Raw genomic sequence first — 21,971 nt, forward strand, 5'->3', positions numbered from 1 at the left:
TCTCTCTCTCTCTCTCTCTCTCTCTCTCAGTGTTTTCGTATTTCAATGTTCATCGCGCCGACAACCGATCGTCAAAACAGAGAACTGTCCCACTCATCTACGCATGTACAGACACCTTGAGAAAAAACTTCGCGAGGTTCTGTATTTTGCACAATCTTTCTGGGTGAAGGGTTATTAGCCGAATAAAAGTGCTATGACAATGCCCTATGCATTAAACGTAGGAAGGTACTAGTAATTCCTAGAATTAGTATGTGGTGCATGTGATCGATGTGGGTCAAAAACATCCATTTTTCCCAAGTTGTTTTTGTCGGTTCTTTGAAACACCTGTTAAACCTTGACTACACTAAAGCATTCCTCGGTCGTCTGCTAACGCTTAACAGCTCCCTCATTTTCGCGTAAACACGTTTTCAAAACTTTTTCTGGCCAGTTTTAAACCGCTCAGTTCGACCTATAAGCCGGTCCACTTATTCAGAGGCGTGAACTTCGCTCGCCGTGGACATATAAGGTGTGACTTTGTATAGAAATAATGTCATCGGGGTTTTTGATTCGGTGGATTAATGTTCCCCAGGCATGACAGTCAGAAACAAACAGAAGTGAATACGCTTATTGCACGATGAGTGCGTCGATTTTCAGCGGTCAAACGCTAGTGGTCATTAACGTTAGATTACCTATTATCCAATTACAAGCCGATTCTTCGGGGAGAAATAAAAAGGGGTAACGACGTGGGGAGTCTGCACCTGACGGGCGGTACAAAACAAGCCAACCAAAATGGCCGGTTTCCCTCCCGACAGGTAGAAATTTGCAAGTGAATTCGGCGGAAACGCGGTTATTGTGCTCGGTGGAATGCTCTCAGGCGCAGTGTGGCACGCTGCAACGCGTCATGAATAATTTAGAGAAGGCAGGGCAGCCAGCCTCCCGATCCAGTTTGTTTTTTCGGTGACCTTTCTCTCAGTGTATTGGCAATCGTCTACGCGTAAACTTCGCTGTCTCTTCAAGCGTGACAACCGATTGCACCGTGTACGTTTGTGAAGTCCCCTTTTTTATCCTGAACGTAGGTCGTCCAGAAAACAGCAGTACCATGTGGAGTGTCTTGGTTTTATTACTCGCTATCGTGACGGGAACGACCGGTAGGGCTTCATCGGTAAGTAGTCTTTAAAAAAATTATAAGATCTGATCCGTTATTTTCCAACTTACCAAATGACTTCGAGTCCCCGTGCAGAGAGACCGACTTTTTAAAACTCTAAAAGTCTGTCTGCTAACTCTGCACAGTATCGTTGCTATACGTTGAGGTGACAACTACGGTACTCTCAAGTCAAGGTTAAGGGATCATGTCGATGGCTGTTTGTGTCGGTCGAGGCGGTTAAAGAGTGGGGGAGATAAGCGGGGTTTTCTCACGACGCAAAGAGTCTTAAGTGAAAGTCTGTCGCGTAAAGTACGTGTTACGAAACCAGATGAAGGGAAAGTATTATGGAGATATGTGGTTCTGAAATGGTGGAGATTTTCCGGAGCTTCTGGGCTTCCGTGAAATTTGACGTGATGCAATGTGTTTCTTCTTCAGGGAATGATATCACCACTGTTTTGATACTTCCGGTGAACTGTGTACGTCGTAAACTGATGACAGAGGCCGTAGGGCGCCATGTACACTACACTACATATATTTTTAGATGATCTGATTTGACGTTGGAGTTCGATACACTAATGTACTCAAACGCTAGCAATATTCCCTGCCATGTACAGGGAGAAAAGCGAAGCCGTGCATGCCGAAGCTTTTGCCCGCGGATATAGCCACCGTTTCTTTTTTTCTGAATTCTATAAATACCAAGGCACTTGTAAGTCTCTCACGTTTTAATAACACTTATGGCATTTCGTCACCTGGCACGTATTTAGAAAAAAAGAAATACTAGACGACATCCATACAGCCTACTTTTCATCGCGGCTACATACACACACACACTGCACCGCCGCTGCGGCAAGTGAACCTTAAAACCTTCGCTACCACAACGACCGCTGTCAACCCCTAGTATACACACCGCCATCAATCAACGTGCATCCCCGACAGCCTTTCCGAGAAAGCAGACGAAACAAACAAAAATTGACAAATTTATGGTGTAAACTAGCGGGATTGTGGAGGAGGGGAGCTTCCCCTGTGCACCCAACGTGAACTAATAAACCCATGTCCACGGAAAGCCAGTAGATCCTTGGCAGTTCACAAAGTGCACAAGGTATTTAATGCAATGTTCACATCTAAATCGCCACCTACGCGTCTACGCCGCTTTCAAACTTCACAAGTTTGGGCCTGGTTGTTCGGATTGTTAGTTCTTCTCTGAAGCTCAGATAATCGATCGACTTTGTCTGACTCCTCTTTCAATAGAAGAAATCCTCTTAAAGACACAAATCACAACAAATATGGAACAAATACGGTACCCTATTTATCCTTCAGTATGTTTTCGATATTTACAATGAAGTTGGACTTGAAAAAAAAAACTTTCATGATTTGTGTCGTGTAATTGACCTTTGAATTTGTATGTTCAGTCATGCCAAATAAAACCAACAGTATGCCTAATTCACCTTCAGGCCAATCAATTAGTAAAACCCGGCAGCAATGCTTCTCGAAGGCGCTTAATATCTGCGTCGCGATTTGAAACTTTCCAGGTCTTTTATTCATTCAATTACGTCTCTCAATTCACTATTAAACTTCGATTCTCTGCGAAACGTCTGAGCACGGTTCCTGCACATCTGTTGAAGGGTCGTAGGTATACCGATCAAGAGATAGTCGCCAGGGTCATCTACCTCATTAGTTCACGGCTCACCAAAATGTTTGGGTCAGGGTCGGTGTTCTGTCAGCCCACACTTTTACAGCTCTCCATTCTCATCGGATTAGGAACGGTAAGGAGCTTCCAATTCCATTGGTAAAGTCTTTTCTTTTGAATGCTGTAGTTCATCTCACTCGAGGACTAATCTACGCTCTTTTGACCGTACTTTTGATCGGTCCGGGGCTGAGGACACGAGTCTGACCGGGTGTCTCTCGCTAAAATAACAAATAAAACAATCTGGTAAAACAAACAGATGAGCTGGGGACTCGTTTCATAGGCACCCGATTTCTGGCGAAGTGGTAAGCGCCATGCTCGGGCATCTGGTAGCAAAATTACATACAGGATCTTTCCAATAAGGAACACATGGGGATAAACACTGTGGAGTGTATTAGTTAGTATGGCCTGTGTATCAAATGGAGGTCACTTTTCTCCCTCGTGCCCAATTTCAGTTCCTGTGTTCAAAGTATCGACAAGGGAAAAGTGTCAACTGGTGGTCATTTAATGTTAAGGCAGTATGCGCCTCAAAAGTGAAAGATTTAAACTTTTGCTCAAACTTGTCGCAAGGAAACTTTAACCAAATCCTCATCGAAATGAAGCATAAAAATCATGGTCACCGTGCAAAATGCTGTACACGATATAGGCAGGACCACAATATCGTAGGATGCGGACAGAGATGGGTTCCGGCGAAATATATGAAAAATTCCAAGGCACATCCATGCCAGCTTTGCTGTGTGATTGCATTAACAAAGATATGTACTTTAGGGTAAGACCAGCAGGCAGCGGGGTCAACAATTGTAACCCGGGTATATCAATAAACGGTACAATGAAATAATTCCTGGAAATACTTCAGATGTTTTCCTGGCCAGTGGACTGACGCCATGCAAAGGCGAATTTAGCCGACTGTCTCCTTGGCAGTTCTCCATGTTTACCAGTAATAAATAAATCACTCCCCCTATACCAACATGGGCCTTGGTCTGATTGTGCCAGTTCAAAAAATCAGTCAAGGGTGGAAAGCGTTCGGAAGTCAGTCTATTGCTGTCAACTTAAAATGCCGCGACCACTTGTGAATGCGTTTTTGATGGGGAATTTGTACATGCTGTTAAGCAAACCCACCGGCGGTCTAGAATGCATGATCGGAAGGCGTGTGCGTCCCAGTTTGTGCCAATGTGAACACTGCACTAGGTGTCGACATCGGGGAGGGGGGGGGGGGCAATTCCGAAAACTTTGTCCCCAAAGAGAGGGCTTTCTAACCTATCTTTACGGAAACACAACTTGTATTTCATCCACAGGTCATGCAATCCAATGAACTCCACAAAGCTCGGAGCTCTTGACATCATGAATTGGTGTACAAAGGATTGGATGAAAAGTGAATTATGGCCAAAACACTCTTAGCTTATAATTGTGACACATTAACCTATTCTATCTTTCACCGCAACCATGAGTAGTTTAGCCTTAGATTTCAGAATGCCAGGCTGAAACCACCACCATGGTTTAAATTCTTTATCAAATCCACGGTTTGATTCTACTATTTCTAGAGTGAACCACCAGGCATCCCCATGCAAAGCAAAATATAGTGAATATCCCCACCCCCGGAACATTAAATCGCAAATTAACTCCAATCGTAGCTGAATACGTGCAAAGGCGCTGGGAGCAACGGAAAAGGAGTGACCACTGGACCTAAACTTCGTGGGAAAGAGTGAATCGCCCATGCTTGGTGATATGGTCATGGATAACTTAAGGGAAATTACCCGGTGATACAAAGAGATCTCGCCCTCGCAGGCGATATGATATGGCATCATGATATGACATCATATGGCAGTTTCTTATGTGAATTACAATCGCTCATGACATTTTCCATCATTCATCGTTTTCGGATTTGCCTTACCACTTTGTGATATCATTCTGAATTAATTTTAACCCCTCCTAACCGAGACAATACACGATCAAACAAAAGAGAATATGTATGTATATATATATATATATATATATATATATATATATATATATATATATATATATATATATATATATATATATATATATATATATATATATATGTCGCTGCTTATCCGACAAGATGAAACTGAAATAAGTTGCAAGAGAATGTAACAATCTTCTCCCATCGACGCAAGAAAAGTGTGAACTCTGCGCTTTTACAAATGGAACCCCGGCAAACAGCTAACGTAAACACACACTATATCTAGGGTCCCGTTTCAGGGTCCAATGACATCTTAAGTTGAATGATCGGATTTCAACTCGTTGATTGATTTCACGACTTTTTGATAGCGCGTTCGATCTGCAAAACGCCGAGACTTGTCTTGCGTATTCATGATGGTAAAAATAGCACCTTAGTGGGTTGTTTGTCTGAGATCACAAAAATACGTTTTCGCTGTGCCCGCATCACTTGCGTATCACATGTCTTTTTTTCCTTCATTCTTAAGTGCATTCAGCAAATCCTTGCTATTGTGTTCCAAAAACAACTAACACACAACATAACTAAACAAGTCCCGATATCGCACCATCATTACTTATAGAGCTGCATTTCCTTTGTTCGCCTTACATGCTACACTGTGCTGAGGAGAAGAGAAAGTGTTTTGTTGTTTGTGAAAAAAGAAACGCCAGCTCTCTCTCACAGTACATATTAGTTTCTCATCGAGAGAGATGTGGACTTCGTATGTAAGGGGGAGAGAGAGAGAGAGAGAGAGAGAGAGAGAGAGAGAGAGAGGAGAGAGACAGAGAGAGAGAGAGAGAGAGAGAGAGAGAGAGAGAGAGAGAGAGAGAGAGAGAGAGATAAGCATACCATATACTACAGAGCCTCGAGAGTTTTACCTGCAAGGAGGGACGAAGAGAAGTTGAGACCAATTTTCAACGATCTTTTGAAATAAATATGAACACCTTAATAAATTTGAGAAATTCGTCATTCAATAGGACAATATTATTCATACTGTTGGGTGCCAGTAGTATATGTCAAAGGAATAACATTAAAACATGGTCGAAGAAGGATTACAGAAATGCATGGACAGGGTTAAACTTGCACAGAGCTCTTCCTTAGGGACGGACCATTAGATCTTAAAAATTTCAGAGCAGAAAGTTAGGGAAAAAAAATCTTCAAACTAGTTTGCAAAATAAAAAAATAATAAATAAGAAGACAAAGGCGTAAAAAAAAATCTGCAAAAGTCTTTAAAATTTTGAGTTTTTTTAGATTTTACCGACAGTAAGCAACTTTCTGTATTTTTAATACATCCTCCCGGCACATTTTTAATTTTAATTTATACATTTAGAGTGACTGTATCCCTTATACTGGAAGTTGTGATTATCTTATCTTTTCAGGACTTTTGTATTCTGATCACTTGAAAATTATGAAATTATAGAGCCTGTTTTCTACTTGTTTCATGCGTACAAACCAAGCAGGTACACTAGGTAAAACATTGAAACTATGGTATGGTTCTCAAGACAGAAAGTTGTATTTGCCTTTTAAGATCAAGGTAAACAGATGCAGGCCACATCAGTTTCATTTTTTTCACAGCATTTTATTACAATGATGAATGCAAGAATGGGTGAATAAGTAGAAACACGTCAATAATGATAAAACAACATATCAAGTCATTATGTATTATTTTGCTTTTAAAAAGGCATTTTCAATTCTTTTTCTCAAAAAACAGCCTCAAATAACAACAGCAACACATGTTTTAACATTCAACAATACACTAGCTACGTAGAATGCCATCTATCCAACAAATCCCAACACAAAAACACATAAAAGGGTTGAACTTTGAAAGTTTCTCGATAGCAAATACTGAATAAATCTGCATGGTTAATCGTTTTTGTGTAGCAAATTTCAAAGAAATTGGACAAGCCCTTTCAGAGAATACAGATTTTTTGACCATGAATGGCATAAATTGCCCAAAAAGAAAATATTGAAATTTCAACACATCTATACACATCCAATCAATTTGGACATGCTGCTACAGAGAAATAGATGTTTTGATCAAAAAAGGGCAACAATTGCTCTAAAAACACAAATATGCAAATTTCACTATATTATTTAGCTTATTTTAGCTTCTCAGCTTGTCAAAATCAATTGTAAATCATGAGATATGCACGATGTTTGGTGGGGTGAATGTAGGCATTTCACCACGCAGTAGAAAGGGAAGCCAGGAAACCAAAATAGTCAATTTTCAAAACTATACGAAGCTACTGAGGAGCAAGAAGACCATGTTTCAGAGGAAGATGTGTAATCCGAAAAAAATGCTCCCAAAGTGCCACCAAATAACACCATTTTTATCTCTATTTTTCAAAAGCTCCAACAGCAGGAGGGGGGACACTCCCCTCCTGACCTCCCCCCGCAAAAATACTCCCCAAGTGCCACCAAATAACACCATTTTAATCTCTATTTTTCAAAAGCTCCAACAGCAGGAGGGGGGACACCCCCCTCCTGACCTCCCCCGGCAAAAATACTCCCCAAGTGCCACCAAATAACACCATTTTAATCTCTATTTTTCAAAAGCTCCAACAGCAGCAGGGGGACACCCCTCTCCTGACCTCTTCCCAGTGACCGCTTGCGTGGCCGCTTGTGGTGCTTGGCACCACATGTTTGCCCTCTTATCTTCAGACAGCGACGAACGAAAAAAAAATATAAATCTGAAAATTTACTCTGAAAAAAAAAAATTTGCACAGCTAATCTCAATTGCAAAAAAAATTCAGAAATTTACAATAGTAACAAAAAAAATTTCACAATTTCATTGTGACCACCCCCTCCCAAGGTCTAATGGTCCATTCCTTACTACATGTAAGATACGTAATGACCATTGTAACGACAATTACAGAAAAACATCCAAAAGGGAGGTTGAGCTAGGAGCCGCGCTGTTGTTCTCCGTTGCCAAATTGCATGGCCAGCACCTCATTGCAGTTTTTATCACCAGTATATCAACAAAACGGAGAGACAAATACGCAACAAGGCTGGGCAAGCTTTATGGTCCATGAACGTGTATAAGAAATGACTGACATCATGCTACATAACGTCCTCATGGTGTTATGCATGTTCTGGGTCCTTCGGGCAGGCGACCAATCACCTTAGCGGAAACGAGCAGCGCGTTTGTGTCAGGTGATGTGGGTAGACTTTTGGAAAAAGACTCGATATGTTTATTCTTGTGGTATACCGAATTATATAATTAAGGACATAACTGACGAAACCCTCATGTAGCATCCTGCGTCGAGGAATTCTCCCTTTGTCTTCTTCAAGGCTCATCGTTTAGGGGAAATAAATCAAACAGGCTTGCCCTTTAAACATTCAAGTTCTCGCAAGCATTCGCGCTTATTCCAGGGGCGGCCAATCCGACTACTGAAGATGTAGAGAACCCCAAACAGTGGCATTGCACCATTTTATGTGCCATTCTAACGTATTTAGAATAGAATGAAAAATTGAGGGGAATTAAATAAATGTCTGTGACTGCCTTCCTGTTACAATTTGAAAGTCCTCCCTCCCACCAATAAATGTACCCCTTTCTCACCAGGAAATCTCCTCTCTTCCTGCTGGGAAAACTTACAACCTGCCCTCACTATAAGAGACCCATCTCCAATCTCGTTGCCAAACGCTTTCCCTCTACCCGTCATAGACTCCCGCAGACAACAGGGCCATAACTCCAATTTCACATTTTCTTCAAAGATGCCTCTCCCCCGAGCAACAGATAATGAACTTTCCTTGCCCGCTAAAGAGGAAAAATCACCTGCCCGCTTGTCATCTCGCATGATACGACCAGCTTTTTGCACGAACAGCTCTATCGACTACCCCTGCTATTTCACACTTTTCCATAAGTCTTCGAACCGTTGGTCGATGGTTTCATTTTTGCACCATATACAAGGAAGAACATTATGGAATAATAGAATTGTCTTTCGTATCAAGTCATGTTGAAAATATTTTTCCCTTCATTTTCCATTTTGTGAATTATGCATTTTTCATCGAGCAGGATGCGGATTTCCAAACCGACTCTTGTATGAACAATGCAGTAAACGCCTTCGCTTGTGACCGTCATTTTAATGAAATTATCAATCGTTTTGATCTTTTTTTTTCTCTTTCCAGATTCCGCCGTCCATTTTGTTCAAAATGCGGTCAGTGAAAACTGCTGAAGATTTCGTCAGACTCTTCCATCGGCCGTCGATACCCGATGAAGGTAAGATTGTGTTGGAAAACAAGAGTTGAACAAATCGTGACGCTGAAAGAATAAACGGTCCCTGGTCAGTCGAGCATTGTGCTACATCTGAACCTTGCGCGATCATTTTCCTCTACAAAAGTTTACGTGTGAAAGATAGAATGTCTCGAAATTATTTTTTATGGTCGTGATGCAGATGTGTCATCTTAACGTTTGGTCCGGCCGTTTGCAATAAATGGTTTCGTTTTGGTCGAAATAACTCTTCGAGTGAGACCGATCGGACAGTTCAATACCTCAGCAACGCGTAGTGAGTTGGTCTAGGTGTTTTATAACGCAGAGTCGTTGGCTCTCAAGTCGTCGACCGACCGAGCAATTGGATGCATAGAAAAGACAAACAACGGTATAGGAAAACAATGCTTCCACCACTAATATACCAAGGTCTACTCTCGCCCTGGTAAACATGAACAAAGCCGGGCGTGCGTGAAAAATGCGAACGTATATGGCTACCCCGTCATCAATTCAACGCGACTCTATGCGAGTACGACAAGAGCGTTTCAGACAGAAGACTTGAGCCACCCAAGAAGATATCCCAAGGTTTTCCCATGGGGGCAGGGAGTCACTTTTCTTTCGTCTTGTTCACGCACTGGTAAAAATGAGATACAAGAAAGCGACTGTTCACTTTAAAAGTTAATAGTACTTCATTTAAGTGAAAGAGCACCTTTTGTCAGTTCCCGGGAGATTTTGAGGTTTTCATAGCAGCATGACTGCCGCCAAAATCTCTCCACAATTGAGATGTTTCACCTGTTGTATCCAGAACACGTCATTACAGTAGAGATAAATACACTTGTGTCACTTGTCATGCGTGTAAGTAACTGCCTCGTTCCCCCCTGCGCACGCATGTCACGGGACGAGGGAGGCATTGATCGATACCCTTCGTTCGATTGAATTTCTATTTTCCGGTCACACCCTAATAAAAACAGCGACGGCTGTTCACGGGTACTTGTTAAACGCGGAGTGTATAGATGGGCCTTTAACTTTACGAACGACCATGGAAAGGTCGACCATCTCAAGAGCAGATACCTCGAGCGATGTGTGAACGTTTCACGACGTGTCCCCGTCAGTTTATCCGCATCGTCGCCTCCGTGCCCTTCGGTCAATATTAAAATTGGTACGATATCAGTACCACGTGAAATGTTCATCTTTATCATAATGATTTCACATGTGTTTTACAGTCATTATAAAAACTACGAGGTATGCAACTTGTATTGCCTGCAATGTCAAATGTCATTGTCGACTATTGAACTTTACTATACGAATTAGTGTTCATTTGTCAACAATAGCGTGACGTATTGTTCATAAATGTCGTCCATTGGTGGAAATAATACTTCGGTTTGTGACGTACTTTAAGCAGAAGAATGGAAACCTGTATTATCAGGACAAAAATAATCAAAAGTTATAGATAAATGAGTCGTGCGGTATCAACTAAACCTCCGACTTGCATGTAAGAATGCACGAAAACGTCATTGCGGCAGTCGTTTTCTTGAGGATTTCTCAGAAGACTCGGCATAAGAAGCCATTTTTTAAAAAATGTGTTTGAAGAAGCGGTGTCATCAAACAAGATTTTGAGATGAAATGACGGTATCATTTTTTAAGAATGAATCAGTAAAATTTTGACCAAGAAGCATCTTAAAATCATTTATATAGCACTGTGCTTGGTAAAACCCCTCCTTTTTCACCATCCATTTTAAAGCCATTCGTTTAGGAAACGTTTTTCAGAAATCTAGAGTGCTTTATTCTCAATAAACTTCGCATTTTTTAAGGCAGATATTTATAAAAATGTGGGCTTCATATATTCATATATTCAAAGGGTATGGTGTATTTCTATACTATATCCCACAAAATAATTTTGAAACACTAAATTTGCTAGCCATATTTCTTTTCTGTTCACTGTTACCTACAACAAATGTCATTATAAAGTCAAATGACAATACTTCTGATTTTAGCATAGCCCTGGATGAGGTTATGCTGGCCGTAGAGGTACTGGCTAACTTTCATCGCTGCCAATGACTGTGTACGTGCTTCACAACGGACGGAGTGGTGAACCGCGACAATACATACTCCAACGACGGCACTTGACATACCTAAATGACAAACGAACGACCTCCCGCACGTAACCTTGGTTGGAGATCAAAGGCCGCGTATTTGACAGTTTATCCAAAGTAACCTGTTTGATTGCAGAGTGTGTATCGGATTGCGTCACAGTTGAACTTGTATTCACGCAAACGATGAACTATTTCTCCTTCGGGCTGTTTTTAACCTTTGTGTTCAATCAAATGAATCGACCAATTTCACACACAGCCGCATCATCTTGGGTACAGATTTAATTTGTTCGTCTCTATCGTTTCGCAGTGATGATCCGGTACAATAGCGACATTACGAGGACGAGCATATCAACAAGTTAGCATTTATTTGTGCACTTAAATGGATCAGTTAATGTATGAATAAACCATACCATAGAAGAAAGTGATGTTTTTAATGTTTGTAATAAGACACAGAAACAAACGGCAAAATTCAAACTCTATTAGTTAACTTCCAACGTATTTTCCATTCAATGATGTTCTGTTTTTAAAATGAAGTTTATTCTAAGACTCATAAAATCATGTCGAAATTCAAAATGTAACTTGTCAACAAACCTGCGTGTAATGTCGAAAGTCATTGCGACTCAATTTTGGGAAGGAAAAGAAATTCATTTGCCTACAATATCATAATATATCGAACAATGCGTTTTGTTTGCAAGGCTTTTCAAACCAACGTACTTTTGCGGGAAGAAGAATGTATATTAGTGTTAAGAACCAAAAAACCCGAAAATATAATCGAAAGTTACAGACGATGTCCTTTCGCTATGCTCTCGCGACCTTACTGTCCAATACCCATTCTGTTGATTGTAATGTTAATATACCCCCGATGGATTTTCTACAGTATATTTATCTATAATTTAGTAAATCGCCCTGTTGATGACTAATATAATGTTTAAGTGATTACTACCTATTGTAGTCGCTTACAATCAATGTTTTTCTCGACCTTCAGATAGTGAGGATGAGGCGCTAGAAAAGAAGTTGCCTTTTATTGAATTTATAAATTTGAATTATATTTATTAATTCCTCGAGGTACGGATAACTTTACTGAAATCATTATGCAAATGAAGCGCTCTCCTGTGCAAATTACGCTCATCTCCATCGAATTATGTTTCGTGGTTTCATAGACAAAGTAGTTGCACCCAATTTTAGTTTGCTCTGTTCTGATGCCCTGGAGATGGTGGTGAGAGACGAGTGCACGCATGCACACACGCATGCGCAGACGTCAGCCACTCGGATAGACAAGCATCGGCGCCACGGCCCGGATACACACTCTTAGCGAACCTGCAGTGTTCGACAAGGCCATCTCGGTCTGTCAAAAGGACTGAGGAAATATGGATTAAGGTAGTTTGCCCGTTGAATATGACAGACTTCAACTCTAGGCAAAATTTTCCTCAAGGAAACTTTCAGACATTGCCTTTCGAAGTCATGATACAAATCAGGAATCACCGTGCAAATTAGGGACTGGTCAGTTTCTTCAGCCTGGGGGGGGCCGGTGGATTCATGGGGGGGGTCACCCTGTTTTTGACTTTGGTGATAGGGGGGGTCACCATGTTTTTGAAATGCCCAATAGGGGGGGTCAGTGTGTTTTTGAATTTTGACACAGGTCATCATTGCCTAAAATGCTAGTGTCAGCCACAAAATTCATCATTCAGTTGTATTTTCCGGCGCGCCCTTCGGGCGCGTAACTTTAATAATCAGTCATATTTTTCAGCACGCCCAACTTTAACATATCAAGCATACATACATCAGAGATATCTGTATGTTCAATATTTTTCAGCGTGCTCTTCAAGCCCATTACTTTCAAGCTCATTACTTTAATATATCATACATCTTTCAGCATGCCCTTCAGGTGCATGACTTTAATATACAAGGCATATATATCAGAGATATCAGGATGTTTCATATTTTTGGCGCGCCCTTCGGGCGCCACACTTTCAGAGATATCTTGATGTTGCTGAGTGAAAGTGTACCATTATGAAATCTGCATTTCATATGAAAAGGATGACAAATTCCTGATACTTTTCTGTTCTCTCTGTGAGAATTCAGTATGAGAAAGCAACATGCACAAATATTTCACAATATATATTTGATACAGTGACTTATTTTAGAGATAGAAAAATGACAAGATATCTTTCTTCTCATTGATGCAATTATTTCCTTTGTTTCATAGGTTTTCTGTAGAAAGATGCTTTTTTATGAACAAAATAACAGTTAAAAAAAGGCAGTGTTTTGTCATTATTAGCTGTGCTTTTATGGTTTCAATGTTACACAAGAAAAGGTCCTCTCAGACACTGTACACATCAGATTTGGCTAAAAAAGCTCTCTATGCTCCTCAGTAGATTTAATTGGATGGTTGGCAAGTCTTAACACCTATCAAAGTTTTTGATTCACTGCTTTTTCCTCTTGATATTAATGATTGACATCCATTTCTGTACAACAGTTCAGGACATCTGGTTAAGCAGAGAAAGTGTGAAATACATTCACAGCTCATTCAAAATACAGCTCATTCAAAATGTACTGTATTTAAACTTTAAGATTGACACTTTGAAATTCCTATCTTACAACTGACATGTCAACAATTTCACTAAAACATAGAATGACTATTTAAAATATAAATATATGTAAAATGTAATATATATATATATATATATATATATATATATATATATATATATATATATATATATATATATATGTCCATCTTTTGTTTTACCTTTGTCGCGCCGGGGGGGGGTCACCCTGTTTTAGAAATTTGGAATAGGGGGGGTCACCCTGTTTTCAAAATTTGGAATAGGGGGGGTCAGCCACTTTTTGACGTCGGCAAAAAATAATCCACCGGCCCCCCCCCCCAGGCCGAAGAAACTGACCAGTCCATTAGAGAAATTTCACAATATTTCCGGACGCTTGGGATTCCAAATAGCCGACATCCTTGAGGCAGTGTTAAGTCTATGAGGATTTTTTTTTCCATTTTCACAAAAATAAGTAAACTTTATTTACTCTATGACTTTCAAAATGAGCCCCCACGAATCGTAGACCGAAAATATATTGTAAAAGTTTGAGAGTTCGAATATCCGTTCCTGAATAGACGAGCTATCTACCTTTAAGTTAAATGTAGAGAATAGAACAGACTGCATAATCAGATAGAACAGCAGTATGTAATTCGCGGTTTATCGAAATCTTGTGTTCTATGCAGAGGCTGTGGTTTTGTCAGAACAGTTGGACCCCTTAGGATTATGCCGATGTGGATAACAAGTTCAGTATCAGCCCACTTATCTTCCTTCTCGCCAGTTTATTCTTCTGAACATCGTACGGTACATGTTTTCATGTTAGTTGACATCGTGAAGTACGTAATCACAGAATGTTTTTTCTCCCCATTCCCAGGTATACCGGGTAAAGGAGACGGTATACCACCGGTGAGGCCGGAGGTTCCATACGGGAAAGACGATGAACATGAAAATGGTAAGGCACCTAGGTAACTCCAGTACACGGCACGTAGATATCCAGCATACGAGTTAAATGCCCATGCGCTGCAATTAGTTATTTGTTGACCTAAAATGTTTTCCAATCGTTTCAGATATTCATTTATAAGTCGCTAACAATTACCGTTTTATCTAAATTTGGAATTGCCCATGTGTTGCTCAAAGAATTTCTCGTCTCATTGCTTACACCGTGCCATTTTCCCATTGTCTTCGATCATCTCAAATTTCAGACTACGCCTTTGACATGATCGCCGTGCCACCCCCATGTCAGCCGAGACCCACTTCAGTCCCGGTGCCGCCAAATTCCGACCCGTACGTGCTGTATTGGCCGCCGTGTGTCGAACTGCATCGCTGTGGTGGATGTTGTAGCAGCGAACTCTTCACCTGCGAAGCTTCAGCCACCCATAACGTCGACGTAAAGGTACCTAAGGATTTTTATCCGATTTTTGCAGTTTGTTGGCATAATGTGTTTTATTGCTTTTATTTTTCTTTCAAATGTATTTAATTATTCACATACGATCACTGTAAGCGATTCTTAAAAGTGACTTATAATTGTAAGCAATCCGATGTACACAAGCATACTCCATCGATGATAAATTATCGACAAACTTGCGTATTACCCTATCAATACGCTTAAGCCCAATTAGCTGTACCTTTTTTGCATTTTCTCCGATATGATGTTTTTTCCCACTCTCGGTGGGATCTACAACTCCCTAACTTTATGCTGTTTTTGCTTCTCTCTCACAGGTGTACCGAGCAAGGTCTGACCCGACAAACGAGGACGCTGTGCCAATCGAACGGATCGAGACTTTCAAGATGACCAACGAGACACAGTGTAAGTGTGACTGCAAAGTCAAGCCCCACGACTGCAATCTGGCCATCCACCGACACGAGTACTGCCAATGTGTCTGCATTCAGAAGGAACACTCCTGTCCCGCCAGGAAAGTGTGGGACGACAGAACCTGTGGATGTGTTTGTCGGAAGCCCGCGCAAGAAAGGTAAATTTGATAAAAGCACAGAATTGATAACAACATTCTTGGAACCAGATCCGTGTGGTGATATATTAGTCATATGGAAGCTCCTTCAGCTGTAATTTTGATGTGTTTTCAGTACATGTATTTTATCTCGGATTCGGAAAAAAACACCAACAAATTCTTGACCTACGTCCCAAATCATATTGAAATGTCTTTATGATCGCTTTGTCAATAAAACCTCTCTGTGTTTATATCCAATCTTAATTTTCACGGCTGAATTTTCAGTCTTACCAGAATTCATCGGTCAATAATAACATTGGCATACAGCGCACTCTGCGTTGTACTCGGAAAGCGTAATGCCTTGTAACGTACTTTAACAAGGAGAAAAGCAAGAACACATTATGTTCTGCATAAACGGTTACGAAAATATCATGAAAAGTTACATTTACTGTCTGTTCAATCGATTACCCCCGATAAAAGACACGGTATATATTTATGCCTCCAACGTAAATGTATAACGAATGGAAGGAAGAAGCCGGGAAAACAACCAGTCGAACAGAGCTCGTACATTTGTTACTTGTCCCTGTGTCGACAGGCAGACAGTGGGATTGTATCACCCCTATTTGTAACAATCAACCCTATTTGTAACAAAACTTAATTTTCAAAAAACCTTTGCCGTATTTGTTGAAATATTAAGAAAATATGCATATTTGTATGTTTTGGGGCAATTTTCTTTTTTTTCCTTGTCAAAACTCATTTTTACGAAACTGCTGTTGTTACAAATTGGGTTGATTGTTACAAATAGGGGTGACATGCAACAAAACCTTATTTTCAAAAAACTTGGCCCTATTTGATGAAATCTTGATGAAATATACATATTGAAACATACTAATATGTATATTTCATCAAGATTTCATCAAATACGGCCAAGTTTTTTTGAAAATTAGGTTTTGTTACAAATAGGGTTGATTGTTACAAATAGGGTTGCATGTCACCCCTATTTGTAACAATCAACCCAATTTGTAACAAAAGCAGTTTCGTAAAAATGAGTTTTGAACAAGGAAAAAATAAGGAAATTGCCCCAAAACATACAAATATGCATATTTTATTAACATTTCAACAAATACGGCAAAGGTTTTTTGAAAATTAAGTTTTGTTACAAATAGGGTTGATTGTTACAAATAGGGGTGATACAGGGACGATTTCACGATTGTAATGTATCTGTGATTTTAAGGGGCCGTCGATAATAAAAGCTGACGCACAACAAACGTAATTCTTTCGTTTAGGAGGGGAGGGGGTCAGACCTCATTCCGTTTTGTGTGCGTAAAAATCGCATAAGGATTTTTGTCTATTGTTTTCGAAGTGCGACTTCGCAGCGAGAACGCAATACTACCTTCGCGTTCCTCGAGAACAGAATGACCACAAAATACGGAGACAGAAAAGACAAAAAAAAGGACATAAATATAAAATAAAACTTGTATGCTTTTTCAACGTGAAACATGTACATAAAACATTTTCCTACATGCGACATACATTAAAATGTTCTGTGTCTTAAAAAGTGAAACGCGTAAAGTGGAGGGTTATTAATTAATGTGCCTTTTCGGTATTTTTTCATGGGCGTGCGGATAGGAGAGGTGCGAGTGGTTTGTCAGAAATGGCATCATAATACGAAATTGATTTCGCATAAGAACTTTCATTTTGAGGGGGAGGGAGGGGGTTTCAAGTAAAACGAAGGAATTACGTTTCTTGTGCGTCAGCTTTTATTATCGACGGCCCCTAAATGAACTGTCGAGTCTTTGCGTTATAGAAAGTCGAAATTACCATGCAATGTAATAAAGCATTTCATCATTACTAATTTTAATTTTTCCCCTTGGTTCCAACCCGTTTTGCCCAAAATGATATGTGCACAAATTGTGTGTATTTACGTTTCTTCGGCTTTATGCTACAAAGGATCTAGGAAGGCTGGTTGGTATATATAACCCACCATACTGAGGATGAAACAGGGGTACTCGACTTGTATTTAGTCTTCTAACTGTGCTTCGACATTTCTGTTCGTGGAATGAAATTTCGGATGTATCTTCGAGGGCGAAAAAAATCCCCCGTACTATATTAGGAAACTCCTAGATCGAAAGATGTAGAGAAAACACGTGAAAGGTTTTTCTATGGCAGCGCTAGGCGCATGAGCTGTATCACTCTTACCTACCGGTGCACAGTGCCTGGTAAAATTACTAGAATGTGGTGTTTGGTAGAGTGTGCCAGAAATTTTTGAGTGAAGTGTCTCTCAACTGGCAGCCACTTTGGGGTCAATCGCAAACTCGACTTGTACAAGTGTTCGTAAGCCGAACGTTAACGAGGCACTTTCCAACTGCTCATATACATGCTACAGCTATAGTAGACTTCGTCTGAATTATTACCTTGAGTACGTAGGTGTGGGGACGTCAAGCTAAAACGAACACGCGGTGAAGGGCTTTGAGTTGGTCGAAAGTGTACGTAAAAGCCCGACACCTCAAAGGGAGACTGTCGTCAGAACTGCGCCTGTGCGAGTTTCTCGTTTGCAAATAATCTATTTCGTTCACGATATCTAGATGCACCTCATCGTCATAGCTGCAACATTTAAATTATACGATGTAGATTATGACAGACATGTTTTAACTTTCATCAATCACCATCGTACCTTGCATACAGTGTTTACATTGGTTGTATGGTCCCATACGACTTTTGAGAGCAGTTCCGACGACTGTATCCCTTTAAAACCATCAACATGTAGTCGTTTTAAATCATTGAATTTCCAATTTTTCGACAGAAATTGCTTCGGCAGAAACAGAATATGGCGGGAGAGTACGTGCCAGTGTGAGTGCAGAGCAGTGCTTCCCTGCCGACCGTCGTTTGCCTGGCATCCCAGCAAATGCAAGTAAGTGAACTTTCTCAGTGCAACTGAAGAACCTATCCGTTCTTTCGTAGCGGGCTATTAAGGTGAAGTACTACGAATTACGTCAAAATTAAGTTGTGGTGTAATTTTCTTGAAACTTTGCACAAATATTCTTGGAAGTTGTGCAAGTGCAAAAATGAAATAAAAAATGGGGGTCACCACGCTTGTTTCCATGGAAACGGACGTTAAAATGGCGTCGTTAGAAATAAATAAAAATGATATAATTCACTTAAACTAAAGAAAGCAATTATAAAACGCTTAGCAAATGAGTTAATTTTAATAAATACCAAGACTTAAGATCCATATCTATCGAATGTATAGTTTTCATGATGTTTGTAAAGAAATTTTAACATAAGTATCGATTACAAAATGACGATATCGAAATTATATCAGTACATAATTTTCGAACTTTCTTCCTGTCGCTTTGAATGGTGTCATTTTGACCAAACTTGGCGAATAAACTCCTGACATAATACCATTTAGTTTACACTTTTAATAAAAGGGTGTCACCACGCTACTTTTTATCTCCAGGTGAATGGGTAATTTGCGCCATATAAATGGGAGAGAAATGTTAATTTTTCGCTCATATTGAATAAAAACCAGCTTCCTAGGGGGTCAAAATATGACAAGGTTATAGGTCACATATATTTCTAAGACACTGGGTCAAAAAATTAGGTAAAAGCGCAATTTCAACAATGACAGGGGATGTTAAATACATGCGCTACAAAATAACCTATTTGCGGCAGGCTGGAGTTAAATCTGCGCAGAAACGTTCTAAAGCGTGTGCGCGTCCGAGTTCGTCGCCCTTTACCTTAATATTGGTAACCCAGGGAGGGGGGGGGTAGAGGATAGGTAGCGCACATTCTACCGTCCTTGCTATGATTTATAGATTCATTCATTTCATGCTCGATACTGTAAAGCGCATTTAAATTTGCTGAAACTTTTGATGTGTTTCCCACCCTTATTTTCTGTTCTGATTGTAAAATACAAGTTTTACATTTTTTTATCTACCCCCAAAGAATGACAAGTGTTTCAACTTGTCACTACGGCCTGTATATGTGTGCTATGTCGAATGATATTGTTGACAACTGAATTTATATCCCAATTATAATTAATTTGTCAACAATAGCATTCTGATATTGTACATAGTCCTTGCTTTGTCAAGGTTATACTGTGATATCAACATGATTTAGAGAAAAAGGACTATGTGCTTGTTTTCTGCAACAACGATGTGAATGTAATGAGAAGCTACGTTACGGTCTTTCTCAAGCTCTCTTCGTGTCTAGCAACTTTTCTGTCTTTCCCCTTCTCGTGCTTAAATGGATACAGTCGTCGGAACTGCGCCTGTGCGAGTTTCTTGTTTACAAACAATGCATTTCGTGCACGATATCTAGATGCGCCTCATCATCATAGCTGCAACAGTTAAATTATACAATGTTGGTTATGACAGACATGTTTTAACTTTTATCAGTCACCATCATACCTTGGATACAGTGTTTACATTGGTATGGGTCCCATATGACCTTTGAGCACAGTTCCGACGACTGTGTCCCTTTTAACACAATCGAGCGCACGCTTTGAACTCTTGTAGATAGCTCTAATAGGTCCGCTATTCTAGCTAGCTTCTCCCGTATTAACCGTGAAGGCTGTAATTTGTATTATCGTCACGGAAGATTTGGTATGACGAAGTGGTCAGGAAAAAAAATGATGCTTCTGGAATGCCACGGTGTTATTGGTGAAAACTCAGAGGAGCGAAACGTAATGTTTATTAGCATCCGTGTCACAAGGCCGGCCAGAAGGTCGCCTTTTGCACCTTTTTGAAAAAGTCGTATTTTTCTCTTGGGAGGCGATAATTCCCAGTGAGCCCCACCCCTTCAAATTCTTCAAATTCTGGTTTATTTTTTCAAATGCTCAAAGCACAATTACGGTAGAATCGCGATTACTTGGTTCACATAAAAACAGGCCATTTACATGTGAAAAGATCACGTGATGGTATGGTACAAGGTAGCCAGTTGAACTCCGGATATAGGAAATAGGATATTTCCGATAAGAATGCTACCGTCTTGGTTTTAGGGAGATAATTTTCAGCCCTGCTTCCCGAATCGATTTTTAGCTCGATTATAACGCCTTTTTTCCCAGTTTTACTCCATACGTAGGAAAACATTCATGACATTTGTCTCTTTTATTGGCAGGTGCGAAAAAGAAAACAAAGTGAAAATCTACCTCAGTCAGAGATGCTTATCCTCGACGTCTTGTCCGTTGGGCCAGAATATGTCAAATGACTGTATTTGCAAGCGTTCACTGAGCCGCTTGCCAGGCATCGATGAACTACAACAAGAATAGCGAAAGAGAATGATTTTTGACAAGACAGAATTATCGAAGATGGGAAATCCTTATATGACTCTGCACAAACGGATAAATGAGCTTTCAAATGTATATAAGCTTCTATTTTGTAGTGATGATGGCGCCGTTGCAATGGCGCATGCTTCGTTGAAAAATGTTACGTCAAGTTTCCATAGTTGGTGTTGTCAGATTACCCCGTCATTATTGCCCACAAATGCTGATTAGCTTTCTTAGACATGTCAGACTGAAACAAGTACTTTGAAACCTATTATTAATAAAACTAAGGGGTGGGTCGGAGCAATTCGGCGTGTAAGGGATATCCTCATGGGACCCTTCAATCTTCCCCTCTCCCGGAAAACCATGATCCATATATATATATATATATATATATATATATATATATATATATATATATATATATAATTATATATAATTATATCTATATCATTATCATTATATAATTATATATATGTAATTATTGAAGGCGCTCCCCTTAGTGCAGTCAAAGTTCTTAAAGGGGCAGTTCTGAATCCCTGGTTTTTGGAATAATTCTTGTTGACATTGAGTATTTACTCGGTGTTAGCCCTTTGTTTCCCGTTGATATTATTATCAAGCGTTTAGATAAAGGTGATAAATGATCTGGCCCTTTAATAAAGGGCATGCACCCGCACATTATGACCCGCCATGAAAGACGCCCTCAAGCGTCGACCTATGACCAAATATGTGGAACCAGATGATTAGCAAACTATATGGGATATGCCGTTGCTCTGAAAATCTGACCTATCTGTCCTGTATTAAACATTCGGCAGTTTTTCCTTTCTCAGAAACCAGATAAAAATTCTTGTTTTAAAACTTAAATGACCAATTTGCACAGTCCTCTGTGATTGTTTCATAAAATGTGTATATCAAAAATAGATAAATATTGACCAGTGGAACTATTTGATGATTTCATTTTATTTAATGATGTCACCACAAAATATGTCTTCCATATTTACTTATTTGCACATCATGATATTGCTCAAAGGGCATCAGAAATTCAAGTGTTTACATTTTTTTAAATACAAATTTAAATATTGATATGTTATCATTTTCTTCTCAATTATTGCCATGAAACAAGGCCAGAATTTTGTCAGATTTATTTGGAAT

General features: G+C 39.9%; 1 protein-coding gene across 1 annotated transcript; it reads left to right on the plus strand.

The window, feature by feature from the left end:
* The first annotated feature begins 912 nt into the window (after nt 1-912).
* On the plus strand, nt 913-21,032 carry LOC139130962 (vascular endothelial growth factor A-like). The gene is made up of 7 exons (XM_070696818.1): nt 913-1,141; nt 8,893-8,983; nt 14,482-14,559; nt 14,810-15,000; nt 15,327-15,577; nt 18,357-18,464; nt 20,675-21,032. Exons 1-7 carry the CDS (start codon nt 1,079-1,081, stop codon nt 20,823-20,825), a joined length of 933 nt encoding a protein of 310 aa, XP_070552919.1. The 5' UTR covers nt 913-1,078; the 3' UTR covers nt 20,826-21,032.
* Nucleotides 21,033-21,971: the final 939 nt, after the last annotated feature.

This window comes from Ptychodera flava, chromosome 4 (assembly GCF_041260155.1).
Source record: "Ptychodera flava strain L36383 chromosome 4, AS_Pfla_20210202, whole genome shotgun sequence".
Taxonomy (NCBI): domain Eukaryota; kingdom Metazoa; phylum Hemichordata; class Enteropneusta; family Ptychoderidae; genus Ptychodera; species Ptychodera flava.